The 14,175-nt window shown below is 45.8% G+C and overlaps 1 protein-coding gene across 2 annotated transcripts in view; it reads left to right on the top strand.

Annotated features, from left to right (window-relative positions):
- Positions 1-14,175, top strand: part of TBC1D8 (TBC1 domain family member 8) — a 57,861-nt gene that overhangs the window by 30,121 nt on the left and 13,565 nt on the right. For both annotated transcript variants that reach the window (XM_054973306.1, XM_054973305.1), the window contains exons 6-8: positions 5,155-5,362; positions 13,108-13,299; positions 13,969-14,133. In XM_054973306.1, coding sequence (XP_054829281.1) covers positions 5,155-5,362; positions 13,108-13,299; positions 13,969-14,133 — 565 coding nt within the window. The remainder of the gene's footprint in view (positions 1-5,154; positions 5,363-13,107; positions 13,300-13,968; positions 14,134-14,175) is intronic.

Consider the following 14,175-nt stretch of genomic DNA (forward strand, 5'->3'; position numbering starts at 1 on the left):
ACATAACAGGTTAAACAAAGAAAGCAGTTCTAAAAATTTCAGTCCAGATTTACTAATTATAGAATCTGATGAGTGATGGTCTGAAAGAGAGGCTTCTTTAGCGACCTGAGCATGGGTGTCTGCACGGGTCTCAAGGTTTCCCGGGTCAATCCTGGCATTAAAATCCCCACCAAAAATCACCTTGGAACTATTTATTTATTTATTTATTTATTTCTATTCCGCCCTCCCTGCGAGCAGGCTCAGGGCAGGGCGGCATACTAAAATAGAATAAAAAATTCATCTACATTAAAACATTAAAACAACAGTGTATTAATACACATTTAAAACAGGATGGTGGACAGCCTTCACAGGGAGGGTTAAGATTTTAATACACCCCTTTTTTCAGGCCAGCGGAGGCCCAGCCTCAACCATATGCCTGGCAGAACAACTCCGTCTTGCAGGCCCAGCAAAAGGATAGTAGGTCCTGCTGGGCCCTGATTTCAGCAGACAGAGCATTCCACCAGGTGGAAGCGAGAACCGAAAAGGCCCTGGCTCTAGTCGAGGCTAGGCAGGCCTCCTTGGGGCCAGGGACCACCAACAGCTGTTTGTCCCCTGATCGGAGTGTCCTCTGGGGAATATATGGGGAAAGACAGGAAAAACTAGGATATTGAGACATTAAGTCTTCAATAGTTGTAAACAGCTGGTCCCATATTTCCCTTTATCCTGGGCTTTAGAATATTTGGGCGGTAAGTAAACATTAATACACAATAGGGTGCCTGTGCACTGAAATTGTGCTCCATTCTCTGAAGAGTTTGTATTGTGTGCAGAAGTGTGATGTTTTTTCATTTCACATTCCATCAATTGACTGGCATCTGGTGTCCGGTGATTTCCAAGGCTATCTGAAGCAACAGCAGGGGATGGAATTGTAACACAAGAGCCCGGGTTCACTGTCACCAGCTCATGTTCTGAGTGATGGAGTAGCACTTGAATTGTTGGGACTTCCTTTAATGACAAGATCTTTGTTCTTAGCCATTACAGTCTTGTAATTTATGCTGACTGTTCGTCATCTGGTAGATTCGAGAAGGAGTTGATTAAATCAACTTCAATAGAATTTTTAATCTGGAAACATTTTCTTTCCTGCTGGAAGTCTTCAGGTGTGCTAATTTTAACCTGTGAGACATAATTGTTAAAACTTCTCAAGGAGGACTTTCATGTTTATTGGGGTATTTACTTTGCAGTTTTGTCTATTGCAGTTTTGGAAGTAAAGGAGTTATTATGGAGTTAGCAATAACCCTAATCGGAAAGATTCTAGTTCCTAGATAGATTTTCTGATGGAGTAGCAATGCAGGCATCTTTAGGCTGTTGAAGTTCAGAAGAATCTTCTGTGTTTGATTCGAGCTGTTTAACATTCCTACCAAAATTAGATCTATTAGCATGTTGTTCTCTGGAAAAAAAGTTCTCATATGGGAAATAACTTGTTTTTTAGACTTCCAATTAGAGGCCTGTCCCCTGTATCGGAATACAGTGTGATTGCAGAGTCAGATTATAAGGTCTTCTACTTTTTCCTGCCTGCTTTTGATCCAAACCTGGATTGTTCTCATTTAGTGATGAGATTATACGGGATTGAATATCCCTGGGTGTGTTGTCATTTGTAGATTTTAATGGACTCATTAATCCTGTTGCAAGCTTTGTAAGTTGTTCTGGATTTGATCTTATTTCTTTCAGGGATTCAAAAATAGAGTTCACTGTCTTGGCTGTAAATATAGAAAGCTCCTCCAAATTATTATTTGCTTCCTCTGTGCTTGTTGCTATTTTTGGTGGGTTGTTAGGTTCTACAGTAAGATTTTCCTCAGGGTCAGAAGTAGACATGGGCACGAACCGCATTACAAACCAAAAAAACCCACGAACCGCCTGATTGTCTGTTCGTGATCCAGCGGTTCGTGAGGGTCCATGGCCAACGAACCAATGTTCATTGGAAGCCCGGTTCGTTGCGTTCGCCTATGGTTCGTAAAGCCAGACAGTCAGGCACCATCAATCAATTCCCTTGGAAACGGAGCTGGGGGAATGCCTGTCTTTACTCCTTCTGTTGCCCTGGAAACCCGAATCGAAGCCCAGCTTACCTTGATCGGCAGGTCTTCCTTCCAACCATAGAGCTGCAAAGTGGTTACAATTGGTTACATGGGAGAAGACACCTGGGGGGAGGGGGGTGTTCTGTAGCCATGGGCACTCCAATCTCATCCCTGCAAACCCTGATAGGCAGTTCTGACGGCCAACCGCTTGTACACTGGGCCAACGTCAACTGGTGGCTCTAATTGTATCGAGTGGGAGTTTCCTGGGGGCCTCGGATTGGAGAGGGTATAACTCCAAGATCCCTATTGCAATCTTGACCAAACTTGGATGCTGGCTGGAGGACAGCCTCCTAAACACTCCCTGTGAATATGGGCTCTCTAAGTGCAACGGGGGCTGTTCCGATGCCCACAAACCGTTAACCAGTTTGGCAATGGGAAATGTTAGTTATGGTTCATTTGTTCACGTTCGTCGGTGGCACCGAACTACGAACTGCAGGTTCATTAATTTTTTTTGGTTCGTGCCCATGTCTAGTCAGAATTATCAGACAGAGGAGCAAATCGATTTGCAGTGAAAATGTTACAAGTTTATGGGCTCCTTTGATACAAAATAGTCCTTAATTCTTTTATGCTTGCAAGTGGGGTGTGTGTGACTGAATCTTCTAGGTCGCGTGTTCGTTTGTTTGTTCCCATTGCTCTACCTTAAAGTGTTTTTAACAGAAACTGTTAATTACACAATTAAAGGCTTAGCCTTTATAAACAGCAGTTTATATCTTCTTAGTTTTGGCTATCAACTGCACTGGTTAACAAAGTAGTGAGAGGACAGGAGGCTAGTTTAGATAATTGAGGACCTGATTGCTTAAAACTAAAGCCAATGGCAGCTTAATTGGATCGGCCTTCCTAACCCTTCTCTACAGAAAGGATTCAAGATAAGACCTTTTTCTAGCTTTTTCTATCTCTCAGAGGGACCAGCTGCAGTATACTGTTATGAATCAAATGGTCAAGTAGGAGGCAGGTTAGATAAGTCAAGATAAAATAGATTCAACTTGCACGGAGCAATGCAGCCAGGGCTTCTATCTTAGCGCCATCTTGGGAGCCGCTCCCATTTTCCCCTTAAATGAAAGCTTGGAATTCAGAGAAACCAACACAATAATTGTTACAATATTCAATTGTTGTTTTTTAAGTAAAAAAAAACCTCTGGTGGGTAGGGGAGATGACCACTGCCAGGGGACTGGGGCAGGGAAACTACAAGGAAAATTGCCATGTAGAAGCCATTTGGCTGGATTGGCAGCTGCAGCAACAGGACACTACATAAGCTTGTCCTCATGTGGAAAGCATAAGTACATATGAGCAATTTAAGCATTAGAGGCAGTGCTTTATCTCTTTCTATTAATTTAGTGCTTTTCCATGTGCATTTCAAGAACTACTTTGTGTGTATGGACATTGATAAATTGCCTTCCCTTACATCTTATTTTGGCAAAGAGGCTTGTACAATACTGGTTGGAGATGCTATCACTCATTTTAATCTGTACTGATAAGAATGGGAAAATATTTTTTGTACTGAGCCATTTAAAAGGCATGTCCTGATTCAGCAGTAACACTAGCTAATCATTCATTACCTGTGTTGTCTAAGTTTCTTCTGTTAAGAAACTGGATCACTAACAAAATGCCTCTGTGCCCTTTCCATTGTTTGTTTCAATCAAAGTCAGGCTTTACTTTCTGTGCGAAACTTTGCTGAAAAAGATTATCTAAACTATCTTGTATTTTTGAATAGCTGCAAAATCTTCATTTCTACTTAGCAGGGTAATACTCTTAAGTATCAGCTTGGTAGGTGGTTTATTAGACATTACAAAGGTCTCTTAATGTCTTGATTGAGGAAGATTGTTCTATTTTCAAATAAAGCACAGATGTTGGAAGCCACTCCTTACATTTTTAGTCCATACTTTGAATTCTTCAGTGAAAGAGGGAAGAACAGGTTGTCCTTACACTGAACAGCGATTGAAGAAAGAAAAATTATGTGTTGTGAAGAAAATAACACTGGTGTGTTCCTAATTTAATTAATATGTGTTATATCTGTTAAAAGATATCTTTTTTTAAAAAATCATGTTTAAGTGGATAGCAGCAAAATGTCTGTGTAATCAGAATATTTGAAATTCTTACGGTTGAAAGCAGATTAGTCCCAGCGACTTTCACAATCACAACTGCAATGCCAGAAATGTGTTAGATATGTGCAAAATAACATTAGACTGCTAAAGCTAACATTAATATTCACTATCAGAGTTGACTGCAGATCAGCAACATATCATCTTGATGGTATTTACTAAAGAAATAGAGATGGAGAACATGCTGTCAACCTGTATTGAAATTCTCAATTATCTTCAATTATTCAGAGTAAAAACAACTTTACTCTGGAACAAAAATGTCCTGGCAGCAATTTTTCCTTTCTGTCCTTCCACTACTAAATGCAATTGTGGTGATTTTCCATCGCAGAAGTCTACAGCATAAGAAACAAGTATTAACCTGTTAGTGCATAAAAAATGGGCTGAATCCGGAGTTCATTTCTTGCTGATAGAAGGGTGCTTTCATCATTGGAGAAGGGAAATTTTTTGCTGATTCACTGCTACAGACCTCCCTATTAAGCTCTGTTTCTGAGAGGAGGTGCATGGGTGGGGGGGAGGGGTTGCAGAGCAGGGGAGGGGAAGGCAGGAGGTTCTATGAGTGTTCACAAAATGTTGGATCCAACCTAATTTTTAAATATAGTGTGCCTGTGTGTGTGTAGTAGGAGTTTGCAGTAGGAGAGGCATTTAGTGAAAATTGCCCTCCTTCCATCAGCTGAAATCCTCTGTGGAATCCAACCCATTGTTTGTTGGTATCCAAAGTGATGGTGGTAATAACTAAATAAATTATTTGTTTTTAAAGGTATTGTTTCATCTTAAATACCGTGTCAAAGATAAAGTTAGCCGGGGCGGGGGAGGGATGTGGTTGGCATGTGCTGATCCAAATGTTTAGTAATGCAATTTTAATTTCCACTGTTCTATTTAAAAAAAAATCTGATGTCTGTTTCCGTATTGAAATAAATGATATTGACTCTGTAGTTCTCCTTTAAAAGGGATCTTGAAGCCAGAGCACAGAATGAATACTTCAGAGCTTTCTTCAGGCTGCCAAAGAAGGAGAAGCTGCATAAAGTCGAAGACTGTTCCCTCTGGACACCCTTTAGTCGCTGTCATACAGTTGGAAAGATGTACACCTCAGATAGCTATGTTTGTTTTGCCAGTAAAGAAGATGGCTGCTGTAATGTTCTTATTCCACTTTTAGAGGTTAGAGGCTTTTTTGTAATTTACTGTTAATGTTTGTTTTTAAAATCCATAATTTTTATGACAGATCACTTTGCTGATTAAAATGTTGCTTTGGAGGAGGCTCTTAAGTAGAAGAGCGTCTGTTTATTGCAAGCCATTAAGCAACCATTCTATACATGCATCAGATAGTGGTTGGCATTAATGTGGCACTTAAACCCCCTGACCAGATTATGCGTGTTGAAGTAGTGTGTCTTCACCAAAAGATAATAACCATTAATGTACTGTTCTATAAAATGTGTAAGCTACAGACTTTACCAAACAGGTATTATTAAGATGCTGTAGAAATACAGTTGTCATTAAGAGCCACTGAGGTATATTGATTAGCATGTCAGACTAGGGTAAAGGTGAGCAAATTACTGCCCAGTGTCGAATTTGCCTTTTCTGGGTAAGGTCATTCATAGGGTAGTGGCTGACCAATGGATCAAGTTCTGATGAATGATACATCAGAACTTGATCCATTCCAGTCCGGCTTCAGGACTGGCTTTAGGACTTTAATAGCTCTAGTTGACAGCATCTGGCTTCAGCTTGATAAGGACGGTTGTGCTCTGCTGATCTGTCAGTAGCATTTAACACAGTTGACCATTTGGTCCTGGTTGACCACCTAGCCTCATGGGGTAAGAGCTACTGCTTTACAATGGTTTGTGTATATGTGTGCGCATGCAATCCTCTAGCGGATGTTGTTAGGAGGCTTGGGGTTGGATGGCATCAGTATGCTGACAACACCCAACTCTACCCTCTACTTGATAAGCAACCAGAAGCATATATCTCTTTCGTAGCTCCATGCCTGGATGCCGTGATGGATGGCTGAGGGGAGCTGGCTGAAATTAAATCTTTTGAAAATTGAGGTCCTGTGGCTGGGAAGGATTTTGGTCGCAGGGAATTTGTCACTCCCATTACTACTGCAACTCACTCTATGTAGGTCTACTTTAGAAGACACTCCAGAGAAATCAAGTGGTGCAGAATGCAGCTGCTATATTGTTGATCAGGTGTCCATGGTCAGCTCATATGGCATCAACTCTGAAGCAGCTGCACTGGCTACCAGTTAGTCTTTGAATCCAATTCAAGGTGTTGGTTCTGACCTTTAAAGCCCTTCGTGGTCTGGGACCCTCATACCTTTGGGCCCGCCTCTCCCATTATGAACCCGGCCTGCTTTGTTGATCTTTGCAGGCTTGCTGGTGGTTCATGGTCCCAGGATGGCACAACTTTCTTCCACCAGATAGAGGCCCTTTACAATTTTAGCACCTTCCCTTTGGAATGCACTGTCAGAAGGCACTCATGCCCAGCGAGACTGTTGATATTTCAAAAACTCTGCAAGGCAGACCTATTCCAGTGTAATTTTGGCATTTAATATTTTAATGTGAGACAGAACTGATCGTTCACTGTCCGTCTTCTGTGCAGCCCCACATGGGACTGCGCCTGCGCAGGCCTGCCGACCGGATTTTTCTTTCTAGCAAACGTCCACTAGGGGGCGCACGTCCGACCCAATGCGCATGCGCGGCCGTTTCCCGCCCGAGCGACATTGGGCGACGTCGCCCCCTTTCCCCTCAGTTTCTTCTTTGCCGCCGACCGGTAAAGATCTAGCTGTCCGCTTGTGAGGAAATTTTTTCCTGTGAGGATCCTGCGAAGATATCTGAGAAGTCTCTGTTCAAGCGCTGCTCCAACTGCTCCACCAAGATGACGAGGACGGACGGTCACGCCGTTTGCCTCGAGTGTCTCGGCGAGGGACACATCGTCGGGAAGTGTGAGCACTGCCAACGGTTCACCCCGAAGGCCAGGGCTGAGAGGGCTAATAGGCTGAACGCCTTACTGTGGAGACGGGCGATGCGGGTTTCGGGGGCTCCCGTTACCCGGGAGGGACCGCCACCGGCTGGTGGGACGGGTAACACCCCCCCTGAGAAGGGGTCCCAGAAGGCCGCGTCCGCTTCGCGTTCCCGCTCCCCGGATCGTCGCCAAGCCCGGCAGTTAACCCCGGATCCGAAGGGGACTGCGAGTTCCGTGTCGGGTCGCAAGCCCTTGGCACCAACGTCGGATCCGACTCGGAAATGTCACCGTTCCAGGTCCCCATCGAGGTCGGAACCGACCTTCACGCCGGCTTCGAAGGTGCCGAGAGCGTCATCGGAACCGAACATCCCTGCTGAGTCGGTTCCCAAACCATCGGATCCGCCATCGGCTCCGACTCCATCGGTTCCGAAGCCTGCTGAGTCGACGCGCACCGACCTCGCTCCGAAGACGGGCGCTCGGTTGGATCCGAAGACATCGGATTCGGTTGGCAAGGACCGAAGCTCGGATCCGGCTCCGGCTGACAAGGGCGGCAAAAAGTCCAAGAAGAAGTCGAAGCACAGTCAATCGGCTTCGGTCCAAACAGATGAGGTCCTCTGGGAGAGGCCTTTGACTCCGTCGCCGCACCTGTCGCCTCCGCTGCACCACTTGTCTGATGATGATGGTGATCTGCCCGACGCGCCACCTTCGGCCCAGCAGTGGCATGCGGGTGATTATGCGGACCGTGTGGACCGGCGTTACCACCTGCTGCGGGCTGCATTTGACCGAGAGGGTTCCCTGTATGCCAGCTCTCCATCATTTGGCAGGGAGTGTTGGGGTGACACTCGAAGTGAGTTCTCCCACTATGGTTCTCCCAGACACGGTTCACCTTACTATCCTGCTGAACCCTACCAGGGCCCGAGTCCCAGCCCTCCGTCGGACCCATCTCCAGATGACGTCATCATTGGGACCGGTCCTGTGTCGCCATCTGAGGACTACCGACTCTACTCTGAGCAGATGGTCAGGATGGCCCGTTCTCTCGACATCGAGATATCGGCCGTAGATCCTAAACCAAAGGACAAAATTCTTCAATATGTCCAGTCCGGGAACCCTCCAACTATTGCCTTCCCATTCACTGAAGGCTTGGTGGAGATCATCCACGACATTTGTGAGAAGCCGGCCTCTGTGTACGCGACGTCCCGCAAACTGGAGGCCCTGTACAAGACACGGGATGATGTTTGTGCATACCTCTTTGCACATCCGCCTCCTTCTTCCCTCATTACGGAGGAAATGCAGACCCGCCAACGCCAGGGGTCCTATGCGGTGCCCATTGACAAGGAGAGCAGGAAGTTGGATTCCTTGGGCAAGAAGCTATACTCTTCTGCTGCCCTCACGCTGAAAATCTCCAACTATTCAGCCATCATGGGGGCGTATCAGATATTCCTTTGGAACCGCATGGCGGCCTTCCTGGAAAAACTCCCAGCAGACCAGAGAGTATTGGCGAGGGTGATCCTCGATGAGGCCCTGAGGCTTTCCCGGCAACAAATAAATGCGGGCCGTGACACAGTTGACACCTCTGCGAGGGCATTGGCTTCTTCCATCGTCCTGCGTCGGCACTCGTGGCTCCGCACAACTGCGTTGCCAGTGGAGACACGCAATAAGGTGGAGAACCTGCCATTTGAGGGGCAATCCCTGTTTTCTACCAAAACAGATGACTACCTGTCTCAGAAGCGCAAGGATCGTATTACAGCCCGATCCTATGGCATTCTCCCGGCCAGACCACCCACCGAGAATCGTGGCCAGTATCGCCCTGCCCAGGGTTATCGTGGACGACAGCACCGGTACCAGCCGTATCCACGCTATGGTTCCTACCGGCCATTCCAACCACCAAGCTCTTACCAGCGCCGGAAGCCTACCTACCGCCCTCGTCGCGGCCCTCATGCCACCGATACCAAAGAGTCAGCTACGCAACCAAAGCAGTTCTGACTAGGGCTCGAACAGTCTGTCCTGTTTGGAAACAGATTGGCTCAGTTTGCCTCTGCATGGGCGGAGATTACGTCCGATAGTTGGGTTCTTAAAATCGTTACAGTTGGATATAAAATTCAGTTTGATGTTTACCCAGTGTTGTCTCTTCCTGACCACTCATTACAATCCTCTTCTGATAGCTTACAGGCTGAGGTTATAGCGCTATTGGAGAAAGGGGCTGTGAAGGAGGTACTCCCTCAGGACCCCCTCTTAGGTTTTTACTCCAGGATGTTCCTGGTAGACAAAAAGGATGGAGGTGTGCGACCCATCTTAGACCTCCGGGAACTGAATAAATTCGTTCTCGTCAAGCGGTTCAGGATGCTTACCTTGAACACAGTCCTCCAGTTAATGCCCGAGGACATGTGGTTCGCGGTCCTGGATCTCAAGGACGCGTATTTCCATATTGCCATCCATCCTAACCATAGGAAATACCTTAGGTTCCTGTGTAACAATAGGGCCTACCATTACCAGGTACTTCCCTTTGGCCTCTCAACAGCCCCACGAGTTTTTTCTAAATGTATGGCTGTGGTTGTGGCTTATTTAAGACAACGGGGTTGTACCATCTACCCCTATCTTGACGATTGGCTCCTTGCAGCACCCTCTGCTGATGCACTCCTGGCCCAGATTCATACCGTGATGCTCACCTGCTCCAGATTGGGACTTTTGGTTAACTTACAAAAGTCTAACCTTACCCCGTCCAGACGGATACTGTTTATCGGTATGGAACTGGACGGTGACGTAAACAGGGGTTTTCTGCCCAGGGAGCATGCTTTAAGGATTGGCAGGATGGTGAACCTTCTTTCTAAGTGCAGGTTCCAATCCGTAACGGCTATCCAAAGGCTACTGGGCCTCATGGCCTCTTCTACGGCTGTCACCCCTATGGCCCGGTTGCACATGCGACCTCTCCAGCTGTGGTTCCTATCGGTTCATGATTTTGAGCACAATTCCCAGAATAAACGGTATTCCATCCCCAGAGGGATTATCCGGGCCTTACGATGGTGGCTTGATGAGGCTAACCTCCTTGGGGGTGTTGCTTTTGGGTCCATCCAGACCGAGATCACGATCTCGACTGATGCCTCCACGGTAGGATGGGGAGCCCAGTGTGGTGCCCTGAGGGCACATGGGGTTTGGTCAGAGCAGGAAAGGGAAGATCACATTAACCTGCTAGAATTGAGAGCTGTCCGTTATGCCCTTATCGCTTTCGCAGACACACTGCAGCAGAGGGCAGTTCAGGTGCTCACAGACAATTGCACCACGATGTTCTACCTGAACAAGCAAGGGGGCACTACATCCAAGGCCCTCTGCGACGAGGCCGTTCGGATCTGGAACTGGGCCATGGACAGAGGCGTGTTCATTCAGGCGGTCCATATTCCCGGCACCACCAATGTGATCGCAGACAAACTGAGTCGGATGCGATTCGACAGCTACGAATGGACCGTAGCAGACAATTACCTGAACTCCATCTTTTTGGACTGGGGGTTTCCAGACGTAGACCTCTTTGCGTCAGAAACCAACAAGAAGGCCCCACGGTTCTGCTCCAGGGGAGGGCTAGGTCACCGCTCCCTGGGGGACGCGTTCCAGATACGCTGAACAGGGCACCTGTTTTATGCCTTCCCTCCGTTCCCACTGCTGTCTCGGGTCGTCAGCAAGATCCAGAGGGATGGGCCACATTTAATTCTGGTGGCCCCCTTCTGGCCCAGACAAGCTTGGTTCCAACATGTCATGCAGCTTTCGCAGGGGTCATATTATCGGTTCGCTCTGAACCCGGACTTTCTGTCCGACAAAGTGGTTTGGTATCACGACCTACCCAAACTCAACCTCACTGCTTGGCACATTCGGGGACGGAGGGGATGTCTGACAGGGTAGCTGAAATTTTGCTGAATGCCCGTAGGGACACCACTCGCAGGTCATATGCAGCTAAATGGAAGCGTTTTGAGGCCTGGGCTGCTGACACCGCAGTTAATGTTTGGGATTGCCAGTTGTCTTCTGTGTTTGAGTTCCTCCTGTCCCTAAAGGATGGGGGACTCTCTAATTCCTCTATTAAAGTCTATTTGGCTGCCATTTCAGCCTTCCACCCTAAAATAGATGGGAAGACAGTGTTCTCTCACAGTTTGTCGAAGTCTTTTTTGAAGGGGTTGTATAATATGTTTCCACAAGTCAAGGAAATTGTTCCCCAATGGTCACTGCAGGTGGTACTGACAGGACTTATGAAATCACCCTTCGAACCACTGGCTACTTGTGACTTAAAATGGTTGTCCTGTAAAGTGGCCTTCCTGATTGCCATTACATCTGCCCGCAGGGTTAGCGAACTTGCTGCCCTGAGGTGGGATTCTCCCTTTTTGAAGGTCCATCAAAATAAGGTGGTTCTCAGGCCGGACTTTCGTTTTAGGCCCAAGGTGTCTACTCAATTTCACACCTCGCAGGACATTGTCCTACCTATCTTTTTTCCTGACCCTTCTGATACCTCTGAACGGGCTTTACATTCCTTGGATGTGAGAAGGGCTATTTTATTTTACCTCCAACGTACATCACAGTTTAGGAGTGCCATACAACTGTTTGTGTGCTATTTTGGGCCCAGGAAGGGAAAGGCTGCTACAGCCTAGTCGATTTCTCGCTGGGTTACTCAGACTGTTAGGGCTTGCTACTCGCATGCTCAGTTACCTTGCCCCTTGGAACTAAAAGCTCATTCCACCAGGGCACAGGCTGCTTCGGCGGCCTTCCTTAGAGGCGTGCCCTTGCAGGACATCTGCAGGGCTGCAACGTGGTCATCTTCTGACACGTTCGCTAAACATTACGCACTAGATGTGTGGGAAAGGAAAGAGGCTGCTGTTGGTAATGCTGTGCTTCAGTCTCTTTTTCGGTGAGAACACGTGCCCGCCTCCTGGGTAAGTGGCTTGTGAGTTGCGCTTACCGTAACTACTGTTCATTGACGTCTTCTGTGCAGACACACAACCCTCCCTCCTACCCCGCTGTGTTCTTCCAGATAATGTGAAGGCATTCGGCGGCAAAGGAGAAACTGAGGGGAAAGGGGGCGACGTCGCCCAATGTCGCTCGGGCGGGAAACGGCCGCGCATGCGCATTGGGTCGGACGTGCGCCCCCTAGTGGACGTTTGCTAGAAAGAAAAATCCGGTCGGCAGGCCTGCGCAGGCGCAGTCCCATGTGTGTCTGCACAGAAGACGTCAATGAACAGTAGTTACGGTAAGCGCAACTCTGTTTTGTATATTATATCTAACTGCAATTTTGTTATCTGCAGGTATTTATAGTCTTGGGTTGGGACTAGAGCAGTTTTAAGTAGTTATACTATGCTGTTGTTTTACTGTGATTTTATTGAATATATTATATTTTGTATTGTTTTTAACTGAGGAAATCATTGTGAACCACTTCGAGAATTGAAGAGAAACAGTATAAAAATCAAATAAATAAATAAATAAATCTTTCTGGGTGAGTGTGAGCAAGTCACACAGGGTCAGCATAACCTACCTCACAAGATTGTTGTGAGAATAAAATTGAGAACAATATAAGCTGCTTTGGGGAGAAAGGCACTGTATAAAGGAAGCAAGTGAATAAGAAATAAATCAAACCACTTCAGGTGTGCCCCACTCACTAGCAGTCTTTCAGTAGGTTCTCATTGATGATGTGGAAACTCACAAAAAAGGTGATTTCAAGCACTTAACTAGAAGATTATAGTGTTTCTGGATTACTTATAGACAAAGATTCATGTGTATACGCTGTTGTCTTAAGGACTGATGTGTAAGCCACTTGAAGAGAAACATGTTTAAATGCTGTTTCCTACACGTCTCACTTATTAACTGCGAACGCAGATGTATTTGCTGCTTTTGATGAATCTGTTGCCATGTTTTCTATTTTATGGTACTGATTTACCAGGAAATCTTTATGAATCTTGTACATTTTTTTCAAACAGGTGGTTACCATTGAGAAGATGGAGGATACTAGCCTACTTCCAAATCCCATCATTATAAGCATAAAAAGCAAGACAGCGTTTCAGTTCATTGAACTGAAGGACAGGGATACTCTAGTAGAGAATCTGCTTCTGAGACTGAAACAAGTAAAGGCTAGCAACACAGCAGTCTGTAACAACAAAAGCAAAGATATGGTACAAAACAACTGATAAGTTTTAATTGTACACTGAGTATATTTCACTGCTTTAAAATGAAGTATATATTTTATAGTTCTACTATACTGACTTTTCAAAGAGGCACCCTGAAATCTCTGTTCTCAGATGTAAGATTCATGAAGTAGGCAATAGAGATTTGAAACGACCCTATGAGGACCCCATGGATATGTTAGCAAAAATCCCAAAAGATGCTCAACATCCTTTATCTGTTTCCCACTGGAGAAAATATCATGATGTCCTCTAATGACATTAGGGGAAAACATTTTGTGGAACTATTTACTTGTGTGCATTTGTTCCCTGTAGTGTTGTTTAAGTATAAAATTGCAGCACTTCTATAGGTTAAGGAGAAAACCCGTACCCCAGAAACTGCAGGTTGAAAATTAGTTTAGTATCTAATTTTTTGTTAAAACAGAAAAATGTAATGTACAGCCTGGAAGATAGCAAGACAATACTATATTACAGGAAGAATGAACATTTATTAGAGCCAATTGTTGGAATATAATTTTCTTCCAGTAAACTGGAGAACTGATAAAAATTAAAGCCTACTGATGAGCTCTTGTAGTAGTTTTAGTTGTGATTATTGTATCTTGACTATATAATGCAGCTTACAAATTGGTTCTGGAAAATCTTTCTTTGCTTTTGTGGCAGAACGTCCATTCAACATGTGCTGACTATCAGTTTGGGGAACTGGGAGTAGTACCTTCCAAAAGCAATGGGGATGAAAATGATAAAAATGGCAGACACTCACTGAATGTAGAGGCACTGAGTTCAACATTTCGTCATTCTGGAATGGATGGACTAGATTTTCGAATGGTATGTGACAGCATGGCTCTGTTGCTGGGGAGAACATTCAGA

Source organism: Eublepharis macularius, chromosome 3 (assembly GCF_028583425.1).
Source record: "Eublepharis macularius isolate TG4126 chromosome 3, MPM_Emac_v1.0, whole genome shotgun sequence".
In the NCBI taxonomy this organism is placed as follows: Eukaryota; Metazoa; Chordata; class Lepidosauria; order Squamata; family Eublepharidae; genus Eublepharis; species Eublepharis macularius.